A 12,719-nucleotide genomic window follows, 5' to 3' on the forward strand; every position below is an offset into this window, starting at 1 on the left:
TCAGCCTCCTACTTAATGGCTGTACAGTAGCTGCATGTTACAATGCAGGGTCCTTGGCCAGTCCTTGCTTATTTTTCTAGCCTCCCCTCTATCCCTTTCAGCAATGCTAAATGTCTTCTGGTTCTTCACACATACAGCATCTTTATTTTTGTTCTCTCCTCTGCATACATTGACCTTTCCTGTCTTCTTTACCTCCTAATTGGTGTACAATTTTTATATAATAAAATTTACCATTTTGATAAATGTGTACAATAACACTCACATACAGAACAACCAGATCAGTCCACAAATCACCTCACCCTATGCTTCTGTGCATAGAATGACCCTATGCTTCTGTGCATGGGACAACAAAGGATAAGATGGTTGGATGGCATCACTGACTTGATGGACATGAGTTTGAGCAAGTTCCGGGAGTTGGTGATGGACAGGGAAGCCTGGTGTGCTGCAGTCCAATGGGGTTGCAAAGAGTCAGACACAACTGAACTGACTGATGCTTCTGTGCAATCCATCCACTCCCTCCAGCCCTCATCCTACCTGGCAGTGACTTATCTCTTTTCCTTCCCTGTAATTTTTGCCTTCTCTAGAATGTCTTACAAATGGAATCATTTGTCTAACCTTCTGTGGCTTGGCTTCTTTCACTTGTCATATTGCATTGGAGGTTCACAGATGCTGCTACATGTATTGATGGTTTATTCTTTTTTACTGCTGAATGACATTCTGTTGTATTTGTCTTCTCCTTTTTAAGACCCAGGCTAAGAATCAGTTTCTCCCAGAAGTCTTCTCTGATCCAAGGCTTATACGTTGTTTCTATGTTCTTATGGGATTCTAGACTTTCTTTCATCACAGCACATAGCACACTGTACACTGATGACCTCTTTAGGTATCCCTGACAAGACTCAGCTTTAAGAAGGGAGAAAATGTGTTTCAGTCATTCCCATATTCCCAACACAACACCTAATAGATGCTCAGATGCAAGGATGAATGGATCTCTGTTGGAGTGAAGTGACCTTAAAATAGGACATTTTGATACCCTAATAATGATATGAGCTTCCCTGGTGGCTCAGACAGTAGAGAATCTGCTTTCAATGCAGGAGACCAGGGTTCGATCCATGGGTCAGGAAGATCCCCTGGAGAAGGAAATGGCAACCCTCCAGTATTCTTGCCTGGAGAATTCCAGACAGAGGAGCCTGGTGGGTTATAGTCCCTGGGGTCACAAAACAAAGATATGGTCTCATTCCACTCTCACATGAGCCTGTGAAACTGGCACTACTATACATCCTTTACAAAGCAGGAAGTCAAGTCATGCCAATTTGAATCCAAAACCTGGGCTAAAAGACAGTGTGACAATGACATTCTTCTGTGATTTGAGTGGCTTGAGGACTTGAAATCTGTGTTTTGGGGGCAAATGTTCATATTCTTTAATCTGTTCTCTATTTTAGCTCTGATCAAGCCTGCAGCAAAAGAAAGGTAGTGTCCTGTTGGCTAAAATCCAAGCTCTTAGGTCAAACAAAATGGTGGTGGGACGGGCCAGTAGCTCACTGGTCCTTGAGAAGAGGCTAATTCATTCCAGATGGCTGGGGTTGGTGGGGAAACTGCAAGCAGTCGGCTCTGCATGAAGCAGCACTGAAGCTGCAGCTGGATGGAGCCCAGCCACAGGCGGAGGGAAATGGAAAGCAGATTTAAAAGGGCTTTGGTTTAATTGTCAGACAACCAGCTGTCTTTCAGCTGGGAAAATTCATCTGACAAACCATAAATAACTAACATCAGTCCCCAGAATGCACAAGGGTTAGGGGTCCAGGTCTGGGGTCAGGATGCAGAACGGTAATGACATTGGTGATGAAGACCGAGTCCCTTTTCTCCCTAATTCTGCATGCAGTCCGTCACTCCTGCGAAGACGAGGAGGGAATTAAATTCAACTCACATGGGCCAGTCGATCAAATCTGGCAAAGAGCTCGTTGAGCATCCTGACCAGCTCCTGAGCAGACAAGGTCGTGGAGAGGTTGGTAAATCCTTTAACATCTGCAAAAAGAATACTAGACAACAGGGAAGGGATGGGGAAGGGGAAGAGAGCACATTAATATTTGAATTCATCTTGGAAGAAACATCCCCATTGAAACAAACCAACCATGGCCTGAGATATTAACTCTCCTTGCCAGGGGAGTCTCGAGGTATACCTCAGTGTTTACCAAACATTTCAGCGGAGAGTGCACCCAGCAGTTCAGGAAAGACAAGATGGCAAGAGAAAGCCCTTCTTCCTGTGCGGGACTATGGAGCGTTGGTAATGCAAACAACCCAAAAGGGGAAGTTTTCAGTAGTGAAGTGAAAGTCGCTCAGTTGTGTCTGACTCTTTGCAATCCCATGGACTATATAGTCCATGGAATTCTCCAGGCCAGAATACTGGAGTGGGTAGCATTTTCCTTCTCCAGGGGATCTTCCCAACCCAGGATCGAACCCAGGTCTCCTGCATTGCAGGCAGATTCTTTACCAGCTGAGCAACCAGGGAAGCCCAACAATACTGGAGTGGGTAGCCTATCCCTTCTCCAGCAGATCTTCCTGACCCAGGAATCGAACTGGGGTCTCCTGCATTGCAGATGGATTCTTTATCAACTGAGCTATGAGGGAAGCCCCGGAATAGATCAATTTATTGTGGAAAAAAAAATGAAGCCTTATGAATTATGCTTGCAAATGCAGATGTCATGAACACAGAACAAAATGGACACAGGGATGAAAGACTGCAAAACCACATTATCTCCAGCCCAATGACATATACTCTATCCCAAACTGCAGGCATATAGAGTTAAGATGTTTTTCAAAAATTGTGGAAATAAGTAGCAAGCCTGGGAGACCTTAGGTAAAATACTAATGACTTCTCTGAAATGCATATTTACTAAGAATTGCATTTACTAAGAATTTCAGTTAGTTCAGGTCTTATCCTATGCATATGGCTTGGTGGAAGGGAAGGGGTGGTCCTTGAAAGCCTTATCTAAGCAAGGCACTATATGAGCGCTATCTCAGTCAAGCCACCCAGTTAGCCCATGAGGAAGGCACTGTTCATCTCAATGTGAAGATCAGGAAAGTGAGGCAGGGAATCTTGCCCAACATTCACTGGTAGCCCGTGGCAGAGTTGGGATTGTTCTTGAGGCTGAACTACACGGCGAGGCGCCACTCCACCCACCTAACACACATCTCAGGGATCAATTCAACCTCAGGGGCACCTCTGAGAGGAAGGATGAACACCAGAAAGGGTACCGTATTTTCTTGATTCTTGTGTTTTATCATCTCTGAAATTGACTGTATCTTTGCAGTGTGTCATACTTTTTGGTTAGTTTTCTTAGTGTTGCATAAAATAATGGTGAGTTTCATCACCAGTGTGACTTAGTTTTAATGAAATAGCTGAATCGGCCAGAAGGCACTGTGGAATGTACATTGACTTACATTGGTCATCCCTGGTGTTCAGTGGTTCTTAAAGTTGTCTCCATTACAAACTTCTTTAAGAAGCTGGTAGAAGTTATGGATTTTAGCTTCTAAAAAATGTGCATGTATTCAAAATTTTGCACTTGATTTCAAGGGATTTGTACCTTCCCAGAAGCCCACTCAGGGACTCATTAGGAATCCTTAAATCTCAATTTTTAAAAATATTTATTTGGTTTTGTTTATTTATTCAGCTGCACTGGATCTTAGTTATGGCAGATGGCATCTTTGATCTTTGTTGCAGTATGCAGGGTCTTTGGTTGTGGCATGTGGGGTCTCATTCCCTGACCAGGGTTCAAACCCAGGCCCCCTTCATTGGGAGCTCAGAGTCTTAGCCACTGGACCACCAAGGATGTCCCCTTTAGATGTCAATTTATAAGCTACTGCTTAAATTAATTAGTTAATGTCTTGATTATTTAAGCAAATATTTATGTGACCAGCTACAGACTGTGCTAAAAAATTGTATTAAATGATAAAGAATGCCCAGTACCTGTCCTCAAGATCCTCAGAGGATGGGGAATGGAGTTGGGCAGACAAAGAGAAAAAAACAAAACAACACAGGCAATGACTGCTGTAATGGAAAGACTCATAGAGGGGTTTGACCAGCTACTGGAGGATCAGGAGTTTCCTAGCGAAGTAAAGTCCAGGCAGAGTCTTGAATACCTAGGGTAGGGATCCCCAACCTCTGGGATCTGAGACCTGATGATATGAGGTGCTGCTGATGTAATAATAATAGAAATAAAGTGCACAATAAATGGAATGCACTAATCATTCAAAACCATCCCCTGTCCATGCCCTGGTCTGTGAAAAAACTGTCTTCCATGAAACCGGTCCTTGGTGCCAAAAAGGTTGAGGACTGCTGCTCTAGAGAACTTGATGGTAAAGTGAGTAAAAGAATGGGTGCTCTTAGCAAGAGATCAGCACATACTAGGATCTGGTTGGAGAATGAGTATATGTACCAGGGTTCTGCAAGAATTCAAAGACAGCTTGTCAAAGGGTAGTATTGAGCAAGGAAGGTGGGAAGAGAAGAGGGAAAAGGGAGAGAAAGAGAGAGAGAGAAGGAGGAAGGGACAGAGAGAGATGAGCTCAGAGAAGAGAACAGAGGAACAAAAAAGAAGGGCTTGATAAGTCAGGCTGATGAATATAAACTTTTTCCTGACCATGATGGAAAGTGAGTGAAGGGTTTTAAGCATGGGAATGATACCTTTAGGTTGGTCCTGTATGAGGCTTCCTCTGGCAGAGTCACCACACTGCTCTTGTCCTCTACAGTTTTCTGGTGGTATAGCATCTGGTTACATGCACAGAATTTGTGTCTAGACAGATTGGGGCTCAAATCCCAGGTCAACCACTTATGAATACTATGAACTTCTCCAAACCTTTGTCTACTGGAGATAATTTTAGTACCTACTTCATTGGTAGGTAGTGAGTGTTTAGCACAGTGCCTGGCATATTAAGTGCCCCATAAATGTGTTAGCTCTTGGCATCATTATTGTACAAAAGTGCACTATAATTGAATGGTTGAATGGAGGAGAGAGAGACAAGCAACGAGGTAGAAGAAAATCTGACTGTTTACTGGATTATTTATCACCTGAAGTTAAAAGAATTCCTAACTGTGGACAAAAGCCTGAAACAACAGTAGCACCACTACTTAGAGAGTGTAGACTGTGGACTTTATGCTGTTCTAGGAGTTCTACACATATGAACGCATTCATTCCTCATAACAACCTATGAGGGAGGATTTAGGATGATCATCTCCATTTTACAGATAAGGAAGCTGAAGCCTGAGTAACTTGGCTACACCTATGAAAAGCTGGGGTTTGAACCAGTCAGCCTGGCTCTGGAATCTTTACTCTTTTTTAAAAATCTTTTGGCTGTGCCACGCATCATGTGGGTCCCCAATCAGGGATCGAACTCACATCCCCTGCATTAGAAGCACAGACTCTTAACCACTGGACAGCCAGGGAGTCTATACTCTTTACTGCTATAGTATGCTACCTTTGAAATAAGCCATCATTCTCACACACATGGGAAGTGGAAGGGTCCAGAGTTCGTCTAGTAGAACTGCTCACTTTATGGATCTGTTTGCCCCAAACTACTAATATCTGTCTATGGCAGGAATGGTTCATTCATTCATTTAACAGCTAATTAATTAAATGCCTACTATGTGTCAGATCCTGGAGATACAATGAAGAGCAGAAAGTACAATCACATTCCTTATGGAACAAGGAGCCTACTGAATGAAGAAACAGAATCCTTAAGAACAAAGGGCATAAAGGTTTCAGACATGCTCGTTGTTTCAACAGCATCATTTTTGTGTGTGGTCTTCTGACACACCTTGCTTTATGCACCTGTGTCTGTACAGGGTGTGCTTTCTCCCTGGCATAGCTTTCTTTCCTATTACTACCTACTAAAATTCTACTTGTCTGCATCCCAGTGTTCACTTTAACACTATTTACAACAGCCAAGACATGGAAACAACCTAAATGTCCATCAACAGAGGAGTGGATAAAGAGGATATGGCACGTATAACAATGGAGTATTACTCAGCCATAAAAAGGATGGAACTGTGCCATTTGCAGAGACATGGATGGACCTAGAGACTGTCATACAGAGTGAAGTAAGGCAGAAAGAGAAAAACAAATATCCCGTATTAATGCATATATATGGGATTTAGAAAAGGGTACAGAGGAACCTATCTGCAAAACAGAAACAGAGACATAGTTATAGAGAACAAATGTATGGACACCAAGGGGGGAAATGGGAGTGGGATGAAATGGGAGATTGGAATTGACATATATAAACTATTGATGAAAGTGAAAGTGAAAGTTGCTCAGTCGTGTCCAACTCTTTGCAACCCTATGGACTATACAGTCCATGGAATTCTCCAGGCCAGAATACTGGAGTGGTTAGCCTTTCTCTTCTCCACGAGATCTTCCCAACCCAGGGATCACATTGCAGGCAGATTCTTTACCAGCTAAGCCACCAGGGAAGCCCAAGGATACTGGAGTAGGTAGCCTATCCCTTTTCCAGCGGATCTTCTTGACCCAGGAATCGAACTGGGGTCTCCTGCATTGCAGGTGATTCTTTACCAACTGAGCTGTGAGGGAAGCTCATATGATACTGTGTACAAAATAGATAACTCATGAGAACCTATGTATAGTACAGGAAACTTTATTCAATGCTCTGTGGTGACCTAGAAGGAAATCCAAAAAAGAGGGGCTAAATGTATATGTACAGTTGATTCGCTCTGCTGTATAGCAGAAACTAATATGACATTGTAAAGCAACCAAACTCCACTAAAAAATTAATACAATAAAATCCTGGACTTCCCTGGTGGCTCAGTGGTAAAGAATCCACCTGCCAGTGGAGGACACATGGGTCTGATTCCTGATCCAGGAAGATCCCACCTGCTGCAGAGCAACTAAGCCCAGGCACTGCAACTACTGAGCCTGTGCTCTAGAGCCTGGGAGCAACAACTATTGAGCTCATGTGCTGCAAATACTGAAACCCGAGCGCCCTAGAGCCCCAGCTCTGCAACAAGAGAAACCACCACAATGAGAAGCCCAGGCACCCCAACTAGAGAGTAACCCCTGCTCACTGCAACTAGAGAAAAGCCTGAACAGCAGTGAAGACCCAGCACAGCCATAAATCAATCAATAAAACTACTTTTAAAATGGTCCACCTTAAAAAAAAATCTTTGGAAAAATAAAATCAAATCCTAGTTGTCCTTTAAGACCCCATTCATATGCTAAGATTCAACTTTGATGGAGATTTCCCCAAGCATAGCTGGTCACCACACTCCAGCTCCTTGCCTCGCCTGTGGTCTCCTCTGTCAGGGCACTAATCCCCTAATCATGTGTGCTAGGCGTGCCCCACCCATAGGTGAATAACAGGAGAGTCACCTCTGCATCCCAAACCCTAGCACGCGCTGGGCCTCATGAAACATCCCCTGAATTGAAACAACGGAAATCTTCAGAATTAAATCTTCCTTCCTCCAAGTGGTCATGGCCACCCCTGGCATCTCCTGGAACCTGCTTAGAAATGCAGAATCTCAGGCCCCACCCCAGGCCCTCTGGGTCAGAATTGAACAAGAATTTAACAAGAGCTCTAGGTGATTTGTGTGCATGCTTAGCTATGCAATAAATTTGTTGAATAAGAGATAGGAAGAAGCCAATGCCCTGGTTCTCACTTTATTGTTCACTCTGTTACCCCCAGGTGCTGGGGGTAGCTCAAGATCAGATCTTTTGACTCTAAATACAAGCTTGTAACCTCCCAAGGGGAATATACTGAAGAGGCCATATTAATTGTCAGATCTAATTTGCTTACATAAGTTGTTCATTTGGCTGAAAAAAATTAGTCAGTCTGCAAACACTGTCCTCAAGGATGCTTAGCAGAATTCACTAGACTCATTTGGAACATGAACCATGTGTAGACTTTTCTACCTAACCTGTGTTTTTGAGAAGATTATTTAACCTCTTTGAGCTTCCATTTTCTTGTTAATAAAGCAGAGATCATGTAAGCTACTCTTCAAGGTTGCTCCACTTATAAATATCATTTATATCACTTATAAATAACAGTGTAGTCCTCAATAAGTGGTGGGTATGTAACTCCTTGTGAAAATTTTTGGGAATTGGAGAGATGGCCACTCAAACAGGCCTTCAAAGCCAAGTTTTCTAGCTCCACTCAATTGCATTATGTTTATGCTGAAACCAAGCAAGCCCCTGTGGGGCTCCTGGGCACAAAGCCTTTCTGTGCCCCCCATTTCTTGATTACAAAAAATATGGTCCATTCAGCCTCGGTGACTTTCCCTGAGTTCCAAAGGGCAGGCCCAAACAATTACTAATTAGGGAAGGGATGGGATGCAGAGACCAGGGAGGAGCAGTTAAGAAACAATAGTGCAGCCTTGGGGCAGGGTCCTGGTTCCCCCTCAAGGGATACACACAACAATATCTTTGAACTATTTCCCTATACTGAGGCCCCCACCATGTAGAAGTTAACAGTATGCTGCCTACATGCATGGAGACCCCAGACTGGTTGAAACCAGAAGGTTGATGATGCTGACGCCCTCTTACCTCCCCACCAGCGGATCAGAAGAGTATCTATCAGCTGATCACACTCGCTTTGAACTGTAAGACTCCTCACTGCCCCCTCTAGGTCAGCACACACTGTTTTGAGGGCAGTAGCCCACTGTGGCCCCCTTTGCTTGGCAAAGCAATAAAGCAATTCTTTTAGACTTCACCCAAAATTCTGTCTCCAAGAATTAAATCGGTGTCAGAGTACCGAGGCTGGATTCAGCTTCAAAGTGATGATTGCCCACTTTGACAAGCCTGGCTGGGAAGAAGCAGCCAATCAAGAAATTGAGTGGACTGAATTATGTGAGCATATATGCAAATGTACATGCTATGGGGTCGGGGGCAAGAGGAAGGGAGCTAGGGAGCAGAGAAGCTAACTGTCCACCAAATCCACACCTCCCTGTCACTAGCAAAGGCCACTAGCAGGGGCTCTGGCCCTCTTGTATCAAGGTGGGGCCATGTAATCAGGTCCCATCAATGGAATCTGAGCAGACTGATATATGCCATTTCTGGGCTGAGTGTTATAAAAGCAGGTATGCCTTTTCTACCCTTTACTCTCCAAGAACTGAATGGTGAGAACGTTGACACCCACATGAAATGCAGGGGCCTTTATCCCTGAATCACCCACTGACCAGGGTATATAAGCTAGGAGGAAACTGTGTAGACAAATTATATTGAATTTATATCACTGAAACTGAGAGGTTATTTGTTAGAGCATTACCCTAACTAGCACAAGAAGAGTCTTAAATATATAGGGAGTAAGGAAAGAGAAATAGAACTGGACAGATGGGACTGGAAGCCCAAATGGCTTGCCATAAAAAGCCAAGTAGCCAGGTGGAGCTCTAGAATGAAGCTGGTGAAGTCTCAGATGTTTATAGCTGAAATCGACTTGACAGCCCAAATGTTTTGTCCATTTCAAGCATCTAGGTTTTTGAATTAAGGAAACAGAGATCCAGAAAGATGAAATGATGCAGGAGATGTGCCTCATAGAAACTGCTCCAGGATGCCTGCAAACCCAGAGCTGCTCGCCACAGTCCACCCTGGGACACTCATGTCCCCAAGCATGGCTCCTCTTACCACTCCTTATCAGGACAGGATGCAATGAGCTGCATGAAATATAACTGAGCTGGACATTTAGAGCAGACTATTTTTAGGGAAAGGTCACAACATAAAAACAACATAAAAGCAACCGGGAAGAAAGAATGATCCAGGTGGGCTGCCTGGAAGAGAGTGACAGGATGAGAACTACATTTCAGAAATGCCACCTTCCTGCCCTGGGTGTGCTCTGGGGGCCGGGGTAAGGCTGTTCTCGTCTGCTTTTTTCTTTTTAAATCTCCGGTCCTATTTTAGTTTTCAGTAGCCTTGTTGTGGGCAGGAGAGGCTCCACTGCCCCGCATTGATAGCATCTTCCCAGGACCTGTGGGGCTGCGGGGATCTTGCCACCAATGCCTCTATGAACAGCAGGGAGGGGCACTTCCAGCTGCCAGGATCTTTGCACATTCTTCTCCCATTAGAAACGGCTCCTTCACCGCGAGCTCAGGCTGCTGGAGAATGTAGGGCAGCAAACTCAACCCTAATTTAGTGTGGCTCCAAGTTCTGGAAAGGAGTCTGGAGCACAAAAGCTCAGTTTGATGATCGAAAATAAATGGGCAAGGTGCAGAGAGCAGAAGTAACTTTAGTTGTCCTCCACTAAGGGAAGTCCTGGAAATTGATCAATGCCGAAGGAACCCCAAATGTGTTCCTTATTGAACTTATGGCTCCAAAGTACGTTGATATGGGCATGCAGGCTTCTTTATATTTTTATTTATAAATATTTACTTCTATATATTTTTAGGGTAATTTTTTCTCTGCTCTTTCTCCATGGTGACAGGCACTTTTGTAATTTGTCATATATCTATTTTATAATATGTCATATTTCATTAATTATACTTCATTAAATTACATATCATTATACTTATATATGGGCTTCCCAGGTGGCGCTAGTGGTAAGGAACTTGCCTGGCAATGCAAGGGACATAAGAGACATGGGTTTGATCCCTGGGTTGGGACGATCTCTTGAAGGAGGGCCTGGCAACCCACCCCAGTATTCTTGCCTGGAGAATCCCATGGACAGAGAAGCCTGGCAGGTTACAGTCCGTGGGGTCACAGAGAGTTGGACACAACTGAAGTGACTGAGCACGCACACACGCATGATTATATATAAATCATTATGCTATGTCAATACATATTTCATAATGTCATATATATCAAATATTTATTATGTATTTTGTATTTTTCATATTTATATCTCATTGTTCTGCCTCCACTTGCGCTGATTCTTCTGTCCAGGATTCCTTTCCTTGATTGTTTTCATTTGGCTGACTCAATTTCAAAGAAGAAAATAAGAATCATCTCATCTAGGAATGTTTCTCTACCCACCTCCATACCCACTCCAGGTCTTCTTCTTTTTATGATCTCTTAGCATCCTTTGCTTATTTTAATAATAGAACCTCACCCTGGATTATAGTTATTGGTACTGCCCTGAGCCTGTCCTGCAATTGGTATTGATGGGTTCCCGTTGTCTATGGGACCAGTTCCTTGATCTGGATTGTATCTTTTATAAGAGCTGCTGTTTGACAAGGGGCTCTTTGCAAACTCAAGCATCTAAACCAGTGTATCTCAATTCTTGGATGAGAATCTGAATGACCCACACTTAAACACCCTCTAAAGGGTGGTGTTATAATCAAGCTTTCTGCCAGACTTACTTTCACACAAGTGCCCTGGCACACCAGAAAAACACCCAGGGATGCTGGTAAGAAGGAGACGTTGTTCTTCCGTTCTACTGAAGTTAGCAGGAAAGGAACTAAGAGAGCACACTGGTGATCTTTAGAGCTGTTCAACCTATAGATTTTCCCCAATGCTTGGGAAATTCCCACCCTATGATATTTGCTGGAAGGGAAACACAATTTTATTGGACAAGCTGAAAAGTTAGATTGTTTGCTTCCTCGTTACTTCTGGGGAATGACTGGGGCTCAGCCAATTGGACACATGTGCCTCAGGCTTGCTTAACTTGAGATGCAAAGAGGCGGGGTGGGGGGGATCAGGGAGGGGGTTGGGGCAGAGGCAGCCAAATCCAGACTCTGGGGCTGCAGGAGGAATGCTGTGTGCAGGGGTGGAGTCTGGGACAGGGCTGGTAGCACAGGGAATGGATTCTTCAGGAACAGTGGAAGCAGCCAGTGTCCTCACTGGCCCAGTGCCCTGCTGTGATGTTGGCTGTGCTTTCAACTTCATTCTGGCCCATTTCCTGAGCCTGCCTCTCCATTCTTCCCCGGTGACTCTGGGAGCCACCACGTGGCCTTTCACTACATTTCTTTTACCACAGCCAGGGTTGCATTCTTTTTTTTTTTTTAAAGCATCAGTTTTCATTTATTTCAATTTAGAGAATAAAAATTGACTTGATTTATCTTTTATTCATTTGTTATTTAAAAATGTATTACTATGACTTGGAACCAATTACTAATAAATGTTTAAGAATTCTAAATTGTAAAATATTACTAAGATATTAAATATCCTATACAAAATTTTCATCAATATGTCTGTAAGTAAACTTTGTATGAACCAAGGAAAAGAGAAACTATTTTTTTCTTATTTTGAGTTATAAAAAATTAAGATCTCAAAACCAACAAATGCTGCTCCACATTTACAAGTGATGCTGTTTTACAAATTTTTCAGCTCATGGACTTCAGCAAGGTTGGATTCTTTTTCACTTGTAACCATGAAAATGTCTGAAACAATCTACAATATGCTTAATGCTCTATGATATGCTTATACCCATCCTTCGCTTTGTATATATCTTCACTCACATAATCTGTATAAATCAATGTAAGGTGGCTATTAAAATGCCCAGTTTACAGAGAAAGATCCTGAGATGCAGGTATGTAAATTGCCCACAGTCATACACAAGGAAGAGGGAGAACTGGAATTCTAAACTGGTCTGCCTCATTAAAGGGCTTCCCTGGTGGCTCCAACAGTAAAAAATCCACCTGTGATGCAATAGATACTGTTTTGATCTCTGGGTTGGGAACATCCCCTGGAGAAGGGAATGGTAGCCATTCCTTTGGGAGGGCACTCCAGTATTCTTGCCTGGACAATTCCATGGTCAGAGAATTCTGGGGTTCATGTCCATGAGGTTGCAAA

General features: G+C 43.4%; 1 protein-coding gene across 1 annotated transcript in view; it reads right to left on the bottom strand.

Moving 5' to 3' along the window:
* ADCY8 (adenylate cyclase 8) overlaps positions 1-12,719 on the bottom strand; it is a 225,441-nt gene that overhangs the window by 135,363 nt on the left and 77,359 nt on the right. The window contains exon 4 of the mRNA XM_081505325.1: positions 1,922-2,033. Coding sequence (XP_081361451.1) covers positions 1,922-2,033 — 112 coding nt within the window. The remainder of the gene's footprint in view (positions 1-1,921; positions 2,034-12,719) is intronic.

This window comes from Giraffa tippelskirchi, chromosome 6 (genome assembly GCF_054371585.1).
Source record: "Giraffa tippelskirchi isolate mGirTip1 chromosome 6, T2T-mGirTip1v1.2.pri, whole genome shotgun sequence".
Taxonomy (NCBI): Eukaryota; Metazoa; Chordata; class Mammalia; order Artiodactyla; family Giraffidae; genus Giraffa; species Giraffa tippelskirchi.